The sequence below is a fragment of the Chinchilla lanigera genome, unplaced genomic scaffold (genome assembly GCF_000276665.1).
Source record: "Chinchilla lanigera isolate Chin_1 unplaced genomic scaffold, ChiLan1.0 scaffold00105, whole genome shotgun sequence".
Taxonomy (NCBI): Eukaryota; Metazoa; Chordata; class Mammalia; order Rodentia; family Chinchillidae; genus Chinchilla; species Chinchilla lanigera.
The window spans coordinates 896025-918400 of NW_004955506.1; the positions used below are offsets into that span (position 1 = coordinate 896025).

Consider the following 22376-nt stretch of genomic DNA (forward strand, 5'->3'; position numbering starts at 1 on the left):
TGTGTGTGTGTGTGTGTGTGTGTGTGTGTGTGTGTGTGTGTGTGTGTATTAATTTAAATTTAAAGCCAGGTGTGGAGGCACACACCTTAAACCAAGCACTTGAGAGGCTGAGACAGGAGGATCACCTCCAGTTCAAGGCCAGCCTGGGTTACACAGTGAGTTTGAGGCTAGTCTGGACTACATGCTGAGTGTCTCAAAAACCAAAAACAAACATAAATTTAAGTGGCCACCTGTGGTGGTGGCACAGCCCTGAATCCAGTACACCATAGTCCTGGCCTCCATCAGGGTCTCACCTTTGCCGGGCTGGGTGGAAGAAGTGGGGCATGAACTCACTTCCGTCCTCTGGCATAGGTTGCAGGCCTTTGCCTCATTAGTCATCAGGGCTGGTATGGAGCTCGGAGAACCTGATGGGCTGCTTTCCCTGGCTTCCACAGGTGCCTCTGTCTCATCCCAGCCTTAGGTGACTACAGCACTTCCTGGGGTTACCCTTGGCCAGTAGTTGGGCACTAGCTTCACCCAACACATGCACTACCTCCCACACACACACGCTCTACCTCTTACTCCCAGGACACCTCCACATCCTACCACTCGCTCCTGTCCCTCTGACCAAGGTCATCCTTTGTCCTTCAGACACTGGGGAAGGGTCACTCCTCTTAGAAGGTGCAAACAGGAGCAAGGGCAGGCTCTGGGCCTCTGAGTGCCCTTTACCACATGGTAACTACTATTTGCTCATACTGGACAGGAAGCCCAAGGGCTTGTCTGTTCATTGGCCCACACATGAATGGAGACATGCTCCAACAAGAAAGTCTCCTAGAAGTCTCTCTGCAGGCCTTCCTGAGGCCTCGGGAGGAACTTCCTGAGGGAGCTTTCAGGCCTGGGCACCCAAGGGCTCAGGCCCTAGGCTGACTCCTACAGTGGCCCCAAAGCTCCAGGAAGCTGCCTCTCTCATTCACCAGGCAACCGATGGACAATGGCTTCTAAAGCTCCCCAGGCTGTCCAGACTCCATGTCACCTCCTGTGCCAGCCTACCGCCCCCTACACCTTCAGCCTGCTCCATGTACTTCTATTTAGCATGCCCCAGCTGCCTGAACCCACATACCCTGAGTTCAAGGCAAGGGTCCAGAAATCTAAGAACCAACAGCAGCCCCACCAGGTCCCAGCCCCCCACCCCAGGGTGCTCCTTGAACCTCATGAGGCAGGGGTCCACAGTGCGCTGAGGGCCAGTCACCATCACATCTATATATGGGGCAGAAGGAGGGCCTCGGGCTCCACCAGTGTGGCATTGCTTGTCCCACCAGCCACCTGTCAAAGTCTGCTCCTTGGTGCTGTAACAGAATACCAGAAAATTGTAACAAACAGCAATTTATTTCTTACAGTTCTGGAAGCTGAAAACCCCAAGGACAGCCCTTGTCTGGTGAGGGCCTTCTGTGTCACTCCAAGGCAAGAGGCAAAAGGACAACAGTATGTGAGAGAGAGCAGCACAAGGAGCCAACTTGCCCTCTACCAGGAACCCACTCCTGCTTGAGCTCAGAGCCCTCATAACCTAGTTGCCTCTTGAAGGCCCCACCTTGGTCCAGGATGCCTTGCTGCCCCTAGATGGCTGACGGTCAGGGTATGAATGAGGCCTTCAGCCCTGCAGCAGCTGAGCTGGGGTGACTGCAGGCCTGGCTTGTATGGGTCTCTGCCAGGCTAGCAGGGGAGCAGCAGGAAGAGGCAGGTGGTCACTCTGTGCAAACCCCAGCTATGCTTTCCACAGCAGGCTGGAAGGGAGTAAGCGCTCATCAGGAAGGTTCTTAGGGGCCCCTGCACAACAGGCCAGGTAACTAGGTAACCCTGTGAGGACCAGGAAGGGAGATCATATTTGCTCTGGAGGGCAGCACCTGCTGGATGCTTCGTGATGCTTCCTTGCCCAGCACAAGGAAGAGAATTTCTCCACCTCGCATGCAAGGACAACAAACACCACTCCCCCAGTATACTTCTGCAGGGCTGGTCACCGCAGGTTCTAGCACATGGGTGCGCTAAACACCCATGGAGACAGACTCCAACAAGGAGCCTTGAGGCCCTGAGCTGCAGTGGGGCCTTAAGCAGGTCATTGCCCTCCTGGGTGCCTCTCTTCCTCCAGACTTAGTGAATTATAATATCTGAGATGTTGCCTGTTTCTCTCTGGTCTCATGTCACAAATAAGCTGTGTGGCGTCCCTGAGGCCTGGGGGCTGTCTGTTACTCTTTCCTGCCCAGCCCAGCCTGATGGATGTGGTCTGTAGCTATTTAATCCCAAAGTGTCCAGTGCTTGAGTATGGGTGCCGGGAAGGTGTCACGCTGTGGCTGCAAAGGAACTTCCCTCAACAGGCAGTGCTACCACAGAAGATGAGTTAGGGAGTCGGGGTGGGGGTGGGGTCAACCAGAGAACATGTGGGTGGCATGGGCCAGGCATACAGGGCCACACTAGGAAGTCCAAGATCTGGATGTGGCCTGTTTCCTTATCTTTCCTAAGGCCTAACCACTAGGATAACGACTGGTACAGAGGAACGAAGGGCTACCTGTGCCCTTCCTCTTCTGAACCCTGAGCCCCAGCCCTCCCCCTTCCTACCTGCTCGGAGCTGGTGGGGAGCTGGTCCTGAAACCGGGCCTCCATTTCCCAAAGAGGATTTGGTTTAATAGCTGAAGTGGACGCATCAGGAGCAGCTGTTCTCACAGTGCATGCCTCTTTCTCCTCTGTTGGCCACTATGGGCAGCTCCCTGTACCCATCGCTCTCCTGGATGATCCCACTGGGATCCTACCTTCCCTGTCCCAGCTCCAAGCAGGATCTTCTTCTGTACTGTTGCTGGCAGATGAGATGCTGTTTGCCCCACCTTGCCCTGTTCCTCAAACTTTCCATCCTGACAAGATAAAATCTGCAGAAGATGCTGATTGCCCTCTCCTCTTTTCCCCACCTCTGATGAAAACTCTGGGAAGTTTTTACTACCCCTCACTGTTGGTGCCAGGTGCTGACAGAATTACCTGTAGCGGAGCCAGGTGTGGTGGTGCACATCTGTAATCCCAGCCTTCTGGAGGTGGAGGCAGGAGGCACACTGAGAGTTCAAGGCCAGTCTGGGCTACATAGCAAGACCTCGTCTTAAAAAATAAATAATACATATGCTGAATCTTTGGGCTGGGGATGTAGCTCAGTGGTAGAGTGTTTGGTTAATATGCACAAGTCCTGGGTTTGGGGCTGGGGATTTAGCTCAGCGGCAAAGCGCCTGCCTGGCAAGCGCAAGGTCGTGGGTTCGGTTCCCGGTACCGGAGAAAAACCAAAAAAAAAAAAAAAAAAAAAAAAAAAAAAAAAAAAAAAACAAGTCCTGGGTTTGATCCCCAGTACTACAAAAAAGGATTTCTTGGAGCAGCCCTCTGTAGATTGAGTTTCCCCTTTTATTTTTTTGGAATTTATTTTTTTGGTTTTATTTCTTGAGATGGAACTGAGGGCCTAGTGCATGCTCCCACTGAGCTACATCCCAGCCAAGAGAGTCCTTATTTAACATAGACTTTCCCCAGTTCAGAGAAGGAAGGGTGTTACTGGCACTGGACCTGACTGCTGGGCTCCAAGGTCAAGGTATTATCCCCTTTGCTGGTTTGCTGGGACAAACAGCTCTGCTGGGAGGAGCCTCAGGCATTGCCTCGCCTGCAGATCTACTCAGGTCCCTGGGGCCACCAACTCTGCCACCCCCCCCCCATTCCCTACCACCTCTGGGCTTCAAGGAACAGACACAAAAACCAGGCAGGCAGGCAGAGTACCTGGCAGCTCTGTGAATTCTGGGCATTATGAGTAAGCAAAGCAAGAAAGTCTGGGGCCATCAGAGCCACAAGGGGCTGCCAAAGCAGCAGCAAGACGGTGAAGTGATACAAACAGTGCTGACAGTAGAGAGGTGGTCTCCCTGGGACAGAGGGTAGTCACTGCTGCAGACCTGTGTCCATGTTTCAGCATGGACAGCTGCCAGGGCAGCTTCCCCTCTCCTCTATATCCATTCTCTCTCTCCCACTTCCCATGAATGGTAACACACAGTTTACCCTCTTAGCCATTTTTTTTCATCTTAGCTGTTTTAAAATGTACTATTTAATAGCACTACTTACATTCATAACGTGCAACCAGGGCTGGATGTGTGGCTTAGTGGTAGAGCACTTGCTTAGCATGAGTGAGCCCCTGGGTTCCATCCTGAGCACTGCAAAACAAACAGACAACTCCCTCTAAAATCCCACCACTAGAGATAAGAATAATGTTGTGTGTCCATCAACATCATTGCCTTCATAATTCTTTCATCTTATCAAACCGAAACTCTGACTCCCCATCCCCATCCCTCAGCCCCTGGCAACTCCCATTCTGCTTCCTGTGCCTATGAATCTAACCATTCCAGGGACCTTGCATGAATGGAGCATACAGGATGTATCATTTTGTGATTGTCTTATCTCTCTCAGCAAAATGTTCTCAAGGTTCACCCATGTTGCAGCGTGTCCTGGAATTTCTTTCCTTCTCAAGACTAAATAACAATAGCAACAAAAAAAGACTGAATACCATTCCATTGTACAGAGACACTACACTTTATCCAATCTTACACAATAACTGAAATTGGAGCTGCCATGAAAAATCTAGACATTTTAAATGTTTGGTTTCTCTAGGCCATCTCTGTGTGCTAGAGGGGTGATTCCTAGGTGTGTTAGCTTTCCATAGCTAGGACAAAATATCTGAGAACAACTCTTACAAAGCAGGGTTTATTCTAAATCATCCTTTAGAGGTTTCAGCCCATAGTTCCTGGCTGTGTTGCTTCTAGGCCTGAAGTGAGGCAGACACGAAGGCAAAGGACATGGTGGATGAAAGGCTGCTCGGCTCACGGCAGTTTGGAAACAGAGCAGGAGAGCCACAGGGGTAGGGCTGGTGACAAAATGTATCCTGTAAAGGCACATCCCAGTAACGGCCTTCTTCCAGCTGGGCCCCACATCCTAATAGCGCATTCAGAGACGGACTCATCCCCTTGATGAAGTCTGGGGCTTGTGACCTAGTCATTTCCCCAAAAGCCCATCACAGGCACAGTAAACCTGCAGGGGGCATTTGAGATCCCAAGCATAACACTCTAGGAAACCCTTGTGTCAGTATTCCCACTCCTGCAAGGGTCCTGTGGGGGATGGGAAGCACAAAGCTCTGAAGCCTGAAGCCAGGCCTTGGCCACACCAGTGAGGGGACCACTGATTCCTTTACTTCTGGGGCAGAGGTGCTGGCTGCTGGATGCCGGGTTCTGTGCTGGGATGATAAAATGTGAAATAGACTGCAGCATGGTTCGTACCTCTGTGAATCTGCAAAAAGAACACTAAGTTGCCCTTCTTTATGTGTATGTGTGGTACTTGGGAATTTAACCCACAGCCTTCACACTGAACTACAACCTCAACTCTTTTTGTTTGGTTTGAGACAGGGTCTTGCTAAGTCACTGAGTTGTGCAGGATGGGCTGGAACTTGTGAGGTCCTCCTGCCTCAGCCTTCCAAATGCTGAGTTTAAGGTGTGTGTACCACTTTGCACGACAGTTTGCTTCTCTTGCAGTCTGCCTCCCTAAAGAGCATAGGATGTTGACCAGACTGGGTGTCCACTTTCCAATGTGTCATCCAGATATAGGATCTGACCCCTGACATGGGCAGGGATCTGAGTTAAGGACATTATAATCACAAAGCATCAGGTGGGCGGGAGGGGCCTGCAGAACTGGAAGTAAAGTTGTGCACAGGAGGATCCTTGTTATGGTTTGGGTCTAGATGTCCCCCCAAAGCTTCATGCAGTTTAGACGGGGCTTTTTCAGAGGTGGCTGATGCTAGACTGTGTGACTGACTGGGCAGTGCAATGCTGGGATTAAGGGTGGGTGATTGCTGGATCAGTTCACTGATTGGATTGGCACCACCCCAATCCCCACAGACTGGATAAAATATAAGGGACAGAAAGAGGCTTGTCTTGCTCTCTGCTTGTTGCTTTTGCTGTCTTCCTCTGCCATGAACTATTGCCCCTCTGCCATGTCCTACTGATTATGGACTGAAACCTCTGCAAACTTCAAGCTAAATGAACCTTTCCACCTTTCACTTCGGGTGTCAGGTACTTTGTCTCAGCAATGAGAAAAGTAAGACAATCATGAACAAACCTATGTCCCTAAGTCCTGCCAGGCAGAGAGACAGAGACAGCAAGGAAAGCCTCCACACCCAGCCCCAGCAACAGTGGCATTAAGAGACTTGGTTTCCACTGTAGTTTGGTGTTAAGAGTAGAGGGGCTGCCTGCCCCACCCCTGCCCAGAACACACCTGGGGAGTCCTGGGTGAGTCTTGTAGGAGGGGAGGCTCAAGCCTGCGTCTTGCTGGGAGGTTCATGCCTAGAGGTGGGGCAGCTCTGAAGGCAGCGCCTGGGTCTCACCATCTTGCTTGAGCATGGCTTGGCCTCAGGACCCGCCGCCTTTCCCTGGGATATGCCCACATGAGTGATTCACAAAGCCAGTGTTTGCCAATGATGCACCAGGTGCTGGGGTGGGGGTCACCTGGGGTCAGTGTGAGCTGGGAAATTCACAAAGCTGTGCTCAGCAGAGCTGTCACATCTGCTGGCACCTGCATGGGCCTTCATTGGCATAGTAATGGGCCAGGAGGGCCTGGCAGAGGTGCCTACATTCAGCTGCTGGTGAGCAGAGCAGAGGCAGAGGGTGGCAAATGAACAGAGGGGGCTCAGCACCTTACTGCAGAAGCCAGGAGGGGAGAGAAGCTGTCATGAGCACAACCTCTGCAAGCCCTGGGGCCAAAACTGTGCTTCACAAATGGGAAACTGAGGACACAAAGGGGACTGTTATGGCTCTGGGGCAAGACACCTGAAGCATGGTGCTGGGATAAAGGGGTTGAGAATCCCAGTTCAGGCCCCTGAGTGAGTGGCCCTTAAAAAAGGCAGCAGTAGCTGGGCACCCCTGTAATCCCCAGCTACCCAGTATGCTTTTTTGTTTTTGTTGTTGTTTTATAGACAGGGTCTTGCCATGTAGTCCAGGACTCACAGGAAACTTCCTGCCTCATGAGGTGAGTGATACCACACCCTGCATCCCAGCTACTCAAGAGGCAGAGACAGGAGGGTGGCAAGCTCAAGGCCAGCCTTGCCGGGCGTGGTGGCACATGCCTGTAATCCCAGCACTTGGGAGGCTGAGGCAGGAGGATCGTTGCAAGTTAGAGGCCAGCCTGGGTTACAAAGGGAGCTCAAGGCCAACCTGAACTGCAGAGCGAGACCCTGTCTCAAAAAGACAAAAAAAAAAAAAAAAAAAATCAAGGCCAGCCTTGACAACTTAGTGAGACCCTGTGAACATTAGGAGCTCAGTATTCTCTGAATTGAATCCCCAGTACTAGGGGAGAGTGGAAGCAGCCCTGATTCTTTCCAGGGCTCTTCCAGGTGCTGCCTCCTATGGCCATGGAGGGAAACAGAAGGACTTTTGTCTCTGTGTTGGCTGGTTTTCCTGACCTTTAAGAGAACAGGCAGAGGAGACAGGTAGTAGAAGATGGGCCTGAGGGCGGTCCTCAGAGTGAGGCATTGGCCTAAGATTAGTGGCTGCTAAGGAAGAGGCTGGTCCAGCTATTTTCCAGGGAGTGGATGTCACACCCCTTCAGGTTCCAGTCTAGAAGTGGAGCCAGGCAATGTTCATTAACTGAAAAGCTCTGAGAGAATTCTGCCAACAAGGTTATTTTTACTAGTTTGGCAAAATCCCCCTTTGGTTCCTGTAAGGTCGAGTGCTCAGGAATTGCTGCCTGTCTCCCCAGCCAGATTGCCAGCTGTCTGGGGCAGGGGCTGCAGCTGGGGAGAAGGTGAGAACACTTTAAGTGGAGAGCCCAGCCCCGTGTGCCCAGCAGGGCACTCACAGGCCACTTTGCTCGCCTGCTTTCCTGGTCCACAAGCTAAGCGGGCAGTTCTGGACCTCACACTGCCCTGTGCCCTGTGACCAGGTAAACGCATCCTTGATGTCCAAATAACGCAGTGCACTGCAATAGTTGCTCCTTTCTTGCAGAGGCCAGGAGGACTGGGTAGGGCGTCCCTCTCAGTTCCTGGGTACCTGCCCTGAGGGCATCTCTGGAAGGCTCCCTGGCTTTGAGTTGGCCCACAGACCAAACTTCTTGTTTGCCCTGAGAGGAAGGCACAGCTCCAACAGCGACTAGGTAGCCATGGAGACGGTCTCCAGGTCAGTGGCACTAGGGAAAGGCAGCGTCCAGGCCTCACCCTCTGCACTCCCAGCCTTCAATACAGCCCTGCGGGAAGGCCGCGGGCTGCAGATGGCTGCAGCTCCGCGCTTGGAAACAGCAGCTCCAGGGCGGGGACGCTCCAGTGCTCTTGCACAGGGCGCCGCCGGGCGCCTTTCCCAGGTCTGCCGAGAGGAACAGCGGGCTTACCTGACCACTACGGGGGCAGACACGAAGCCCCAGCGTGACCACTGGGAGCCTGAACGCTGGAAGGGGCCAGACGGCGGGCCGGAGGTCCAAAGCCGGGAACAGCTGGGGATCTGCTCGCGCTGATTTGCGTGGTGCGCAGGCGCCTGCTCGGAAGACGCCCGGAACTCCAGGCCCCGCCTCCGAGCGCCGCGGCCCCTCCCCGTCGGGTTGCTAGGGGAAGTGACGTCACAGCGCGATGGCGGCGGCTCCTTTAGACAGCAGAAGGGGGATTTAGGCCCGGAAGATCCGAGTCCATCCGCGGCGGGGAGAGGACGAGCGGCGTTGGCAGGGACCGGAGCAGCGGCGGCGGCTCTCGGACTGTCCCATCCGTCCCTTATTGAGGCTCTGGGAGTGGCGGGGCGGCCTGAAAGCAATGGTGAAAGCGGGGCCGTGAGGGGGGCGGAGCCGGACCGGACCCGCAGTCGCGGCTGAAGCGGCGCCGCCTCCGGGAGCGCAGACCCAGGAAGCGGCCGGGCGGGCAGCAGCAAGCGGCGCGTCGCCATGGAGCTGAGGGTCGGGAACAGATACCGGCTGGGCCGTAAGATCGGGAGCGGCTCCTTCGGAGACATCTATCTCGGTGAGGCCAGGCGGGCTCCGTGGGGGTGCATTGCGGGGCCGCGCTCGGGGCCCTGGAGCCCGGACTGCCGGCAACGGCCGCTCCGGGAGCGCGGCGGGGGTTGCGGGGGTCTGCGGGCCCCGGAGATGGTTGGGGTGCAGTGGGGCGGCGGACCTGGCCGGGGGAGGACCCGTGGTGGAGTGGTGGAGGGGCGGCAGGCCCGGTGAAATGGGGCAGTGGCCTGGGGGCTGCGGGCCTGGAGGAGGGGAGGGCCTGGGCCTCGGGGCCGGGCGTCGGCTTCCAACCGCGCCTGAGGTCACCGCGGTAAACAAAGGCCATGCTGCTCTCCAGGACTGGGTCTGGCACTGCCGGCTCCCTCCCTCCTGCTGACCCTGCTTGTTACACACGTGGGGGGGAAATGTCAAAGCAACCTGAATGCTGTGAAGGTGGGGAGTGTCCCGATCAGAAACGGGGAAACGCTGGGCTGCGTCCTCGGGGCCCCTCGCGACCGGCTGCTCCTGCCCTTTCTGCCAGTGGCAGCTCTGGTTAACTGACCCCCTAGAAGGGCCTGATGCCTCTCTCGGGTATCTTCCTTGGCCTGAACAGAGAGATTGAAAGTGTTCGTTTGAGCTAGAAGCTGTAGCTGGCCCTGGTGGTCTGTCTGTCCAGAGGCCCTTGGCCTTGGAGTTGTCATTGAGTACGTTTTGAGCAACCAAGTTGAATACTTGGTACTGGGTACAAACAAGAATTAAATTTACATGAATGCAGACAAAGTGTTAAGATGCTGGCAAAATTGGAAGCACGGGAAGTGGGAAGGACTCATGAGCTGTGGTATTAAAATGTTAAAGGTAGATTTGAAATGTACTTAGGGTGAAAATGTCCTGGGTTGTGTTAGATTTGCAGTGAGAGGATACACAATGTAATAAAGGGTTGATTTAAGCCATCTAGCTGGGAATTTTAAAGTAAATCTAATTGCATAAGTTGTTCTCCGGAACTTGCCTCCTGGCAGTGCTGTGTCTGCGGAGATTGTGGCCGAAGTTTAGGGTTAAACATGTTCTGTCGTGGAACGACCTAGCCTCAGTCTTTGTTTGGCTGCCACACCTGTCAGGGAGGGTCAGGAGTCCCACCCCCTCCCTTCCAGGACCTGAAGGGCTGACAAAGTTAGGATTAATCTGCTCCAGGGAATAGCTCTTCACTACTTTTGGTGACTGGTTAACCCACAGGATAACCCCATCACGTGCTCTGTGATGGATTTGAACCTGTACTTCTGTAAAGGCTTGCTGAGTAAAATATGCTTGGGAGACATTTGGGTTTCACTCTTTAAATATTTATAACCAAGTAGTCAGCCAGATGCCTTCTCGGCAGTGTTTTGGGAGTCAGAATGCTGGATAAATGGAAGCTGTTTGGCTTATTTATAGAATAGGTTTTGGCAAAAGTTATAACCTCAGAATCTTGGCACTATACTGAGGAGTCACTCCATTAGCCACCCTTTCACAGGCATCAGAAAGTATGTATTTTGAAACTTTTTGTTCTCTAAGGCCTTGCCAAACATTTTTGTGCTTTGTGGAAGTTGATCCTGACAGTCCAGTTGTGGGATGGTCACCACACATTGTTTGGAGGTATAAGCACTTCTTATAGAGAGTGCAGGCTTAATGGGGGAGTGTTGCTTACTCAGGGTTGTGTCCTTTGGGCCTCTCACCTCTTGTCACACGCATGGCCACTTGATCAGTTGACTAAGCTCTTGCAGAGAGATCTATTCTAGAATGGGAAAATGGGATTGTTGTGTCTCTGAGGTCCTGGGGTTAAAGTGCCCAGATGCCCTGTTTGTTGGCATATGCTTCTACTTAGTTCCACAGGGGTGGGTATCAGCAGTCTTTTCCCATTGGCATTAGTTTTTTAGCCCACGTTGGCATCCTTTCAAGCCAACCCCCTAAGGAACTGAACCTAAAATGGCTGTGTTATCTTGCATAAGACAGGCTGGAAAGGCAGGTCCAAGGAAGGTTGTAGTCCAGAGTCAAAGAGCACTGATTTGAAGACCGTAGGACCGATTAACTCAAATATGCTCTTAGTTTTCTACCACCAGTTGAACCTGAGTTGAGGATTTGTGTCCTCTCTCAAAACCTATGTCTTATGTATTTTAGTGAGAGTGTAAACTGAAACTTTTTCCTGTTGTCACTTTGATAATTCTCAGAAGCACTCCACTCCAGTTTTGTTTTGAGCCTGGCACCAGGAGGGTTTGGCTTTCCACCTAGGACCTTTCTGTTTTTCCAGGTGTTTGAAACTGGGAGGAGGGCAAGAGTGTCGAGAAGGCCACACCTGGTCTTGGGCTGCTTTCCCTGGAGCCTGCTGTCCTGACAGTCAGGACCACAGTAGGGGGTGCCCTGCCAGGTTTTCCTTCACATCTTTCCCCAAATTGCCCCTCAGTGCATCAATAAATACAGCATTATGGAGCTATTTCTGGAATTTCTGGGCTTGAGAAATTATATGCACTGGACTTGGCTGCTAATGAGACCTAAAAAGTCCAATCTCAGTCCTCAGTCTAAGCAGCCAGATGTGGAAGGTTCTTCTGGGCCAGGCTGGAAAGCCCCAGAGCCCACACCCTTGTGGAGACCACATCCAGGCGGGATAGGTTGTATTGCAGGTAGGTTTAAGGCAGCCTCTCAGCTCTGTGCCTTTTTCTGTGTCAGCCCATTGCTCTGTGGGTGATATGGTGTCTTGAGGTAGTAGAAACCAAAAGTCCTTTACTTTTGTTGGCAGTGTGCCATTTATAAACTTGATAACATTTGTAAACACTGGCAGTGCTCTTGAATTTAAGGGAGGAAGAGCTGTTTGGGGTGGGTCAGGCTGAGGTTGGGATGGTAGTGGTGGTCGAGGAGGAGGAGGAGGAGGAGGAGTAAGCAGATCACTGCTCTGTTGGCCAGTATGCAGAGTGACTACAAATTGCCAAGATGGCAAAGCACGTGGGTTTATGCTCCATTCTTGTCTTTGTCTTTTGGAAGCAAGCGATAGGATTGGGTGGAGACCAGTTTCTTCTTGCTTGCAGTAGGCATTTCTCCTTCGCTTGTCACTCTTACCAGCTTCTCAGAGCCTTGTCTACCCTTACCTGAATGGACAGTACAGTTAGGCTTCATGATGTGCACAAGTGTCTGGGGAGCCAAGCCATAGGCTCTTCATTTCTGGTTTGTTGTGTTTTTCTGCATTCCCCTGATTTCTCTGGAAATCCTATGCAAGGGGTCTAGCACACCACAGAACCCCCAGAACGTTGGCCGGCCGGGAGGGCAGAGGGCATGCTTCCTCTCACCAAAGCTTCCAGACCCTTCCTCTTTTACCTTGGGGCTGGATTTTGCTTGAGTGTTCTCTCCCACCCACTTTTTTTATTCATTGTACTGGGGATGGACCCTCCAGCCTGGCCAGTGCTAGGCAAGCATACTATCACTGAGCTATGTCCTTAGCCCACTTAGATATTTTTAATGAGAAGTCATGACACTGCTCAGCAAAGTTCAAATATAAACTTTGCCCTGCTGTTCTAAGGCGGCACCCTATCTCTCTGTTGACAGTACTTAGTGGGAATAACCAGTTTCCAGCTTGGTAATTCAGAGTCCCCTTTCTGTCCCAGGACAAGCTCATGCTCTGGGTTAGGGTCAGATAATTCACCAGCTGCTTTTATCTGCTCAATTTGAGGACCATCATTTTGGCTTCCTGAGACTAGCATTACCCTTTGTCTAAATACAAACTGACATCTGTGCCTAGTAAATGAACCCTGTCTTAGGCCAGACCAGAGTAGTTGATGCATGAAAGAACTGAAGGTCTGGTGTGGTAAGTGTCCTTAGTATAGTCCGACTACCTGAATAAACTTCCACCTGTCACTTGGTTTTGACTTGTTCTGAATTGGGAACCTAGAGCTTTATGGAATCTTTCATACAGGTTCTTGTGTCTCTTCTAGTAGTTCTCAAACTTACCTGTGGTAAAGAACTTACTTGTCTTTTAGTTTTTGAGACAGGGTCTCACTATGTAGTGCAGGCTGGCCTTGAACTTGCTTATGTATCTTAGGCTTGCCTTCAACGCGTGGTAATCCTCCCTCAGCCTCTCAGTATTGGGATTATAGGCATGCCCCGTCACACCTAGCTAAAAATCTATTTTTATAAGTTCTAATCTGTGGCAGACCACAACTTTTTAAAAAACAAACATGTTGTAGCAATACCATCAGAGTTCTTGGTGCTTCCTGGTCCTGTATTTGCTCCCTTATCAGTAGTGGTAGATGTACAAGGACTGGATTTTGAACAGCATTGTTAATGAGGGTTGAGGGATGCTGCCAACCTAGGAGGGGGGCAGGACCGCAGGACACTGGAGACAGTGGGATGCATAGAACTTGTAGTTCTGCTGCTGGGTTCTTCTACCCCAGCGGGTGCTGAAGTCCTGGAGGAGACCCAGAGTGTGTGCTGTCCTCACATGTGTGCAGAGCCTCTGTCCAGCTGTTCCTTCTTTGCAGCTGATCATCAGTGGCCCTGCAGGAGCACTGGCTCTGTTTGCTGATAACACACTGCCTTTCCCCCGGGAGAGAATATAATTCATACTGTGTTGCAGAGTTGCCAGTGGTGATTTCTCCCCAAGACTGTCAGCATTGCAGGGGTGACCATCCCACGTGAACTTTATTAGTCACAGTGTAGTGTCTTTGGCCTTTTGCAGCTAGAGGTGTCTTTGGCCTTTCTGAAGATCCTGGACCAGTAGACTCACTGGCCTGAGGCTGTCCTGTCACTGTGGACCTACCCCACTGGGGAAGGTGGTGGTGGTGTCCCCAGTGGTAGTGCTGCTTTGGAGTGCAAGGAGTTGCTGATGTAACCAGGGAGATGAGTCACTGTCCCTCCCTGCTGGCAAGTTCAGCTCAGAGTCCAGGCCGTAGAGGAACTCGAGGTCATTTTTCATCTGCACAGTACATTTTAGATGAAGTCATTTCTCTTATAATTGAGTAGGAAACAAGGAAACAAGGAAAAGATAGATTGCCTGCCTGCCTTTCTTTTCTTTTTTCTTTTCTTTTCTTTTCTCTTCTCTTCTCTTCTCTCTTTTTTCCCCCTCTCCTTCCCTCCCCTCCCCTCCCCTCTCCTCTCCTCCATCTGTCTGTCTTTGTCTTTTTTGAGACAGGGTCTCACTATACAGTTCAGGCTGCCCTTGAACTCACAGCAGTTCTCCTGCCTCGGTCTCCTGTGAGCTGGGGTTACAGGTGAGTCCTAGGATTACAGGCACTTGCTGGGATTACAGGCAGTGCTGGGATTACAGGCATGCACAGCTGCAAGTCTCACTTACCCTTCCTTGCCCTCCCTCTTCCTTCCTTCCTCTTTCTCCCTCTCTCTTTTTCCTCTCCTCCTCTCCCCTCCCCTTTCTACCTAAAGAGTCATACTTCTTAAATGGTCACCTGCAGTGGTGAGATACAGTTATTCCTACGGATCTGCAGTACCGGTAGTGGGCTCCAGGCCCAGGCTTGTGGTGTAGCTGTCTCAGTAGGCTGAAAGGACCACCTCTGTGGAGTGTTCTCTGCATGGTAGCAGAAGTCAGGTTGTCCTGGTGCTTGCTTAGCCTTGCCCTGCCTTTCACCTGGGACTGAAAGTGCTGTGTAACTGTGAACTCTTTCACCTCCTCAGCTCCCTATGATATGGATGGCAAAAAACCACCCCCCATCTCAGTTGACAAGAAACCGAGTTGCCAAAGAATGGCTAGCCAGCCCCGCCCCACCAAAGTCTGTCAGGCAATGGGAGCCTGTGTTAATTCCTTGGCAAATAACCACACTCTTGGGAAGGATAAAAGTGTTTTCTGCGTAGAAGGACTCTGAGGGGAAAGGAGGGCTAAGTGTGTGTGTTAGGCACTTATCTCATTGCTGAGATAAAATTCCCAGCACTCACAAGTTAAGGGAGGAAAGACTTATTTAGTTCCAGTTTGTAGAGGTTTCAGTCCCTAATCAGCTGCCTCCAAAGGAAAGTGGTATGGCAGACAGGCATCACAGAGGAAAAATAGTTCGTAGTGGGCATAAGGTCGCCAAGCAAGCAAGGGACCTTCACAGTTTTTTTTCTGCCCCTTGTATATTTTATCTAGGCTACTGGGATTAGGGCAGTACCAAACCAATCAGTGGACTGATTTAGTAATCACCCTTAACCCTAGCATGTCTTGCACCATGACTTAATCACCCACTCTAGATTCAGCCACCTCTGAAAAAGCCCCACCTATGACCACATGAAACTTCAGGGGGACATCTAGACACAAGCCGTAACAGTGTGAGACTTAGTTTCTATTGTCAGAGATTTGGATATATTCTGTAATGAAGGAGGGTGGGTCCAGGCAGGGCTTTGGGTTAGACAAGGACTCAGGAACTTAGATGTGTGATCCTAGAGGAGAAGTCTTTGTTGGGCCTGCAGGTTCTTACTGAAAAAAGCAGATATACAACATTTTCACATAAAAATGACACATGTTTGTGTAATCTTGCCTCCAAACTTAATAGGGTGGTGATTGCTGTATCAGCCACAAACTAACAAGTGTGTCCCCAATGTGTGTTTTAAGGTGGTACCATTGGAACTTGGGGAACAAGTCCCTTCTTCTCATATAGTGTCCTCAGGAAGGGAAAGGGACATCCCTGGGCCTGGTTGAGGGTCTTTGTAGTCCTTTAGCCAAGATGGCCCCTATGGCTGTGTGGAAACTGAATTCACTTGAGAACTGCCCAGCTGTTGAGAGTTGTGACTGGTGGGTGCTGTGCCTGGCTGGGCTGAGGCTTGGGGGAGGGGCGAGTGATGAAAACACAGCCCTCCTTGGAGAGGGAGATTTGGGCATATCCTGAGTGCCTATCAAGGCAGCATGGAGAACACCCTAGAACTCTCTCGATATCCCTTTGGTACATGACTGCAGAGCCCAGCTGACAGGTCTGATAGCAAGGTTCACATCAGAAGGGACAGGCGCTGCAGCTCTGGTGACTAACTGGAGTAGGTACGGATGGAAGTGAATGGTGGGATACCAGATAGACTTTGCTATAGTGTTCAAATAGGATGGTTTTCCACAGAGTGTCACCTGATGGTATTAACTCAGAAAGTAGACAGAATCTATTATTTGGTCCATCTTACAAAACTCAGACAGTGTTCATCATTTCTGCAGTGACCTGTCATGTTGGGCTGTGTGATCTGTACCAGATAATTAATGGTCTTCGTTCTTTGCCAAGGCACGGACATTGCTGCAGGAGAAGAAGTTGCCATCAAGCTTGAATGTGTCAAGACCAAACACCCTCAGCTCCACATCGAGAGCAAAATCTACAAAATGATGCAGGGAGGAGGTATGTCCTTTACCTGTTGAAATGTGTCACAAATCACAAAATATAGTTTGTCTTAGGGAAAGAGGGGAAGATACTGGCACACACCTATGATCAGTTGTTGTTGCTTTTATTCAGAGACTGGCTTAGATACAGAAGCTTTGTCAAACAAAAATGTGATTTTAGGTTTTCCATACAAATACTCCTTTACTTAGCTTCCCATTAGTTCATAATGTCTTTGAAATCCAGGGTTTGTATGAATTGTAAAGTAAGCAACTGCTATTGATAACAGCATATCTCACCAGTGTGATGCTGTGTCACCATGTGGGGCCTTTCTGAATGTGGCCCTGCGGGGTCATATGCTTTGCTTACACTTTTGAGGTAGTCCCTTCAGACTCCTCTCTTGGTCCAGTTTCCTCTTGGATAAAACAATACTTTTGAATGTGATGACTTCTATGACCCCCTTCTAGCAAAGTCACTTGCAATTCTGTGAAACCTGGCCTTGGGGCCATGGAAGCTAGTTGGGGGCCAGATGTGGAACCAGTTTCTCTTTTAGAGTTCTCTGGAATGTAAGATAGCTTGGGTGATAGAGCAGGAGGGAATTTAACTTGGGAAATTCAGAGTCATGAGACATAGCAACACTGAAGGACGGGGCTGAGCGTGGGTCCTTCTTAAGGTCTGTCCTCAGTGTGGCACCCACCTAGGAACAGGGTTGGTGTCTGAAGGATGCTATGTCCCCACTCTTGCAGACCCCTCTGTCAGGAATCCCTTCTGCACTGCTATTATTGGCCCTCATTCAGTAGGAAAGGGGAGCTCTTGGTTTGACTTTTAAAGTCCTTGCCTCAGTGAAAGCTAACCTGTGCTTACTGAGCTATTGCTAGAAACAACATTCCTCTAATGAAGTATCCTTGCAGCAGATAACATCTTAGAGGAGCACAAACAGCTCCCTCATAGAGATGCCTGTGCCCCAGAGTACCTGTGCCTTCCAGTGCCTGCGCTCTGGTAACTTAGAAGGAGGAGCTTTCGGGGGCAATAGGGAATATCTGCATAACTTTAAGTTTACAACAGAATAGAATGAGATAAGGTAGGATTTACCTTTACCAGAAGTGACTTTAAACCTACAAACTTAAACATGTTAAGGAGCACCATCTCTTTGAAGACTGGCAAGCTGGGGTCTCTGCAAGGAATAGGAAGAAAAACAGTCCCTAAGAGCCTGGGATAGGTCTGGTGAAACTTCTGGCCGTAGCTGGACAGGAGTTCATTTGGTGTGGAACAGGGCTCAGGCCTGGCCCTATTGCTGTTTGCTCTGTGCCGCAGGATGCCATGCAGTCTCTAGGTGCCTGTTGCCCCTCAGTTGTGACAATCTGAAAAGTTCTAGGGTATCGTGTGCCCCTGGCAGGAAGCACTGCTTCGTCGTTTGGACCTCTCGTATAGATAGAAGAATTGCTTGTTCCCTTTTTCTTACCCATATCTCTTCTCCAGATCATGGAATCCAAATGAGATCCCAGAAATGGGCTTTCTCCTGCTTGGGCCTTTGCATACCATTTCCCAGGCATGGTCTGGGTTGTACTCTCGTTACATATATTGCAGATACCCTGAAGATCTGTGTTCTGGAAAACATTTTATGTCCAAAGTAGGTAATTCTGGCATTCAAAGCAAGACCAAATTGGAGGCCAGCAGATACAGGATCAGGGAGTCTGCTTTGCCTGGAAACCACTAGATTTTGCTGTTGCTCATGCAGTGTCTCCCATGTGTAACTTCTGTTATTTTCTGAAAGTGACAGTGAGTACCTCTGATGCTGGTGGGGTTCTCATCTGCTTGTGTTGGTTGGCTCAGTCTGCACTGGAGGAGAGACTGCAGGGCTGAGTGTCTACAACCCATTCCTTGGAGCTTGTAGCACAGAATTCATCTAGGACTGCTGGAGCTGTGGCATAACAGGGCCAGGTGAGAGCTGCTGCGCTTGGTGGTCACAGCTGCGTAGGGTGGAGAAGGCTTTCAGGAAACATGCTGTTATCACTCTGCAGCATCCCTGTGCAGTGGGCACTGGGGTCTTCACCTCAGGCTGTAAATGAGGGAACAAGCTCAGATGGCTCTGTGGTTTTCCAAACGATAAAGACTAGAGTTTGAGCACCCTCAGGCTGTGCCCGGGAAATTCCACTTATCCAGACTGTGGGAACCATTGGTTAAAAACATGAAACAGCACAAATAAACTAAATTTGGTGGGTGAAAGACTTGGATGGACAGTGTTCTTATCAGCAGTGTGACTGCCAGGTAAAACCTAGAGGCTGTTATATAGGTGTTCTTTCCAATCCTAACATGTCTAAAACACAGATTCAGAGCATTTGTTGCTTGTTTGACACTAAAGAACTTGATGTCATATGGAGAGGAGAGAGTAAGGTCTTTGTATAAAATCCAGGTGACCAGGCTGAAGGATTTTTTTTACCCTGGTCACCATAATCTCTGTCAGGAGGACACCGGGTATAAGAGTAGATGCATTGACCCTTTCCTCCCTCAAGAAAGACCTAGCTTCCTGTGGAGCCCAGGCACCTGCCCAGCCCCTAGTCTATTTGCCCTCCCTACTTGCCCAATTCTCTTTTCCAGGGCTGGGTTGGTGGTTCCAGGGGAGTTGGTTGTTCTTGCTTTTGTTTCTCAGTGCTGGGGACTGAACCCAGGGGCTTACACATGCTAGGCAAGTGATGTACCACCCACAGCCCTGTTTTTCAATTTTTGTTTCTGTTATCTCACAACTAATTTATGTTTTTCAGAATCTCAATAGTGTCTGAAATATTTGACAGTTCTATTTTTAATTAACGGCTGAAAATTTCATGAAAATTTGTAATTGTATTAATGCCAAATCCCCACATTTGTACTGACACTTTTCGCAAGTCACAATGGAAAGCATTTGCCAGTACCTCACTCTCCCCTGGGGTTTTCATCCCAGGAGGTGCTGAGGTATCTTGGGCCCCATGAGGGGAAGCATCTTTGTTCATACCTGCAGGTGGTAGTGGCAGTGGCCACTGGGAACAGTGCAGCACTGTTTGGCTCTCTACTAACGTGCTAGCCTGGTCTGTTATTGAGGAACCATCAGAAGCAGCACTTTCCAGGCACAGATCTGTTTCATATTCTGAGTTTTGCTTGTATAAAGTGTCTGCTTCACAGAGTAACTGTTATCAGCCTGTAGCTGAGGCGTTCTTTACCCTGGTCACAGGGCACATTCTCTCGAGTGGCTTTAGAAGAGCCTTTTGCCACCTGCTTCACTATTTTGGTTTGTTACAGTCTGCTGAGGTTGAAGCACATCCAGAGAAAGCAGTGTATCTTTCCTGGCCAGGAAACTGAGAAGAAAGGCCTTTTTGCTCTTACTGTAGTCTATCTACCAGCCTTGACCACCACCCCCATGGGATATAACACTGTTACCATAGTAAACACAAAAGAAACCAGAGTTTAACTAGGTTAAGATCAGATATAGTGTATTCATTTCATTACACCAACGATAATTTTTTTTTCCTTTTTTTTTCTTTTTGAGACAGGGTCTCCGCTATGCAGTTCAGGCTGACCTTGGACTCACTTTGTAGCCCAGGCTGGTCTCAGACTCGCAACGATCTTCCTGTGTCAGCCTCCTCAGTGCTGGGATTACAGGCATGCGCCACCATGCCCAGCAACAATAATGATTTATAAAGTACAATTTTAAAAATACAAGAGACCCAGGAGGTACCTAGGAATAAATCTTAAAATGCAAAAGAACTATATGCAGAACATAAACAGGCTTTATTGGAGGGCATGTGGAAATTGCCTGTGTTCATCGAAAGGAAAACCAAGATGTCACTTCTCCCAGAGTTGCTGTTAACTTATGTGACAAGATAAAGACCAAAGGCCCAAGAGTAATTTCCACACTCCCAAAGGAGAGGGACATTTGCCTTGCAAATACCAAACCTATACAGAGCTGTCGAGGTTAAAGTGGGTGGCTCTGCATACAAGGCCTAGGAGCAGTGACGTGCCAGGTCTTTAAGTGGTTTCTGAGTACCTGTCTCTGCTGAGAGGCTTCTTGAAGAAGTAGCCAGTTCCAGGGGTGGGCCAGGAATTTCTGGAACATGTGGCTGGAAAGAAAATACAGGCCCCTATTGGGGGTACAAGCGAAGCTCCAAAACATGTCTGTTGGCCAGCTTTGGGCAGTTGAAACTTCAGAATGAGTAATGATTGGAAATTGATTGTGACACACTGGTGTTGGGGGAGTGGGTGAGTCTGCAGTTCCACTTGTATATGTGGAAAGAAACACTGCTCGGAAGATGGCAGCCGAGAGGCCATTGCTCCCAGTGCCCCTTATGCCTTGTTGCAGGTCCAGACTCTACGTAGCTGTGTTCCCTCTTCGCCGTACCCATCCAGGCTGCTGGAGATGGAACGCCACCCATAGGCAGGGGCAGCCTGGCTGTACCGTGCTGGTGATTTCCTTTATGGTTTCATGCTTCACGGAGCTGAGGCTGTGGGTTCATTTGGTCTTGTTTAGTCCTGCTCCCCTTCCCTTTTTTATATCTCTCATTCCTTTAACTTTCATGACGTTGGATGAACTTATACTTCTATTGTAATTTTTTAGTTTTTTTTGTTTTTGATACACTGTGTAATTCAGACTGGCTTTGATTTTACTATGGAGCCCAGACTGGCCTTGATCTCACAGTGGTCCTGCTTCAGCATGCGCCACCACACCCAGTTACTAGAATTTTTTTAATACCCTTCTCTTCGGTTCTAACATCTGTGTTAATTTTGACTGATTTCTCACTGAAATCACAGTTTCTTTGCAAGCTTTGTAATCTCTGGATGCTAGGCATTGAGAATTTTATGCTCCTGTTTGTTGGGTTTGTATCTTTCAGCTCCTTCCTCAGCTATGTTCTAGCATGAAGTCGTTACATTGGTCTAGTTGGTTCTTGTGTTTGTGATGACACCCAGGCACAAGCTGGGGTACTAGGGAGTGGTTTAGCTCTCAGGCAGAGTGTCCTCTGCCTAAGGTCCAGTGCCTTAGAAACCATCTTTCCAAAGCTGAGCATTATGGACACCTGTGATCCCAGCTACTCAGAAGGCTGAGACAGGAGGACTGCAAGTTCGAGCCCAGCCTTGGGTAACTTAGCAAAACCCTGTCTTAAAAAATAAGAGGGCTGGGGATGTAGTTCAGTGACAAGACCCTGGTTCAATCCCAAGTACTACCCAAAAAAGTTTTTAAGGGAGCTAGGGGTATAGCCCCATGGTAGGACATGTGCCTAACATGAGTGAGGCCCTCAGTGTGATCCCCAGTATCAGGGCTCAGGAGCGGCCTTCCATGTTTCATTTGTTGTTTGTGTGTTTTTTGGTTTTTGAGGTTTTTCGGTACTGAGAATCAAACTTAGGGCCTCACATTTGCGAGGCAGGCACCGTGTCACTGAGGTATATCCCAGCCCTGTTTGTTTTTCCTTTGTTAATTTCAAGTGTGAGGATAGTTTGTCACTCTGTTTCTGCTGGAAGTAAAAGTGACTTCTATACTTTTATAGGAAAATGCTCTTCTTTCTCCAAGGTCAGAAAGGATTTGTTAATACAAGATACTAAGAAAGTATTTGCCTATCATAAAACCAACCATCATTCAGTATCCAGAATTTGTAAAGAACTCTACTATAAATAGGAAAAATAATACCCTGACAAAAAATTAACAAAACAGAGCAAATCATTTGGGACTCCTTCTGTTTCTCAGGAGCTGTTCCTATGCCCCATTCCTTTTCTCCAATAAATTTTCCTACTCTTAAAATTAGCAGAAGAATATACATAGGCATTTCAAAGATGAAATAGGTGTGGCCTCAGTTTACATGTAGAGGGATGTAGACTGAGGTCAGTGCTGTTCAGTGTCAACAGGTACTTCTGCTACAGGCCACCTTGTCTTTTTGTCCATCTTAGAAACAGTTTGATTTTTATCTTGTATATCTTTTGTAGTTGAATAATTTATATTCTAAGACCTCGATCAAACAGGAACTATCACAAAGAATCAACAACTGCGATCTTATCTTATTAAAAAGCTTTTGCGCAGCAAGAGGAACCATCAACAGAGTGAAGAGACAACCCACAATGTGGGAAAAATGT

At 49.6% G+C, this 22376-nt stretch overlaps 1 protein-coding gene and 2 long non-coding RNA genes across 5 annotated transcripts in view; 1 reads left to right on the top strand and 2 right to left on the bottom strand.

Annotated features, from left to right (window-relative positions):
* The window catches only part of LOC102012223, a 7336-nt gene extending 4291 nt beyond the window's left edge, over nucleotides 1-3045 (bottom strand). Inside the window, exons 1-2 of the long non-coding RNA XR_264313.2 lie at nucleotides 3001-3045; nucleotides 1188-1325 (exon numbers count right to left, since the gene is read on the bottom strand). This is a non-coding gene — a long non-coding RNA (uncharacterized LOC102012223). The remainder of the gene's footprint in view (nucleotides 1-1187; nucleotides 1326-3000) is intronic.
* Nucleotides 3046-3074: 29 nt separating this feature from the next.
* LOC102012781 lies at nucleotides 3075-8497 on the bottom strand. Its single transcript, XR_264316.2, has 3 exons — nucleotides 8407-8497; nucleotides 4108-4196; nucleotides 3075-3114 (listed from the first exon to the last, which is right to left on the bottom strand). It is a non-coding gene; the product is annotated as an uncharacterized LOC102012781 (long non-coding RNA).
* A 137-nt stretch (nucleotides 8498-8634) lies between these two features.
* Nucleotides 8635-22376, top strand: part of Csnk1d (casein kinase 1, delta) — a 31635-nt gene continuing 17893 nt past the window's right edge. Inside the window, exons 1-2 of one of the 3 annotated variants that reach the window (XR_264318.2) lie at nucleotides 8635-9022; nucleotides 16197-16307. Coding sequence is in view for 2 of the 3 variants with exons in the window: in XM_005407211.2 (XP_005407268.1) it covers nucleotides 8947-9022; nucleotides 16197-16307 (187 nt within the window). In the remaining variant the exon portion in view is untranslated. The remainder of the gene's footprint in view (nucleotides 9023-16196; nucleotides 16308-22376) is intronic. The other 2 variants (XM_005407211.2, XM_005407212.2) reach the window with 2 other exon arrangements.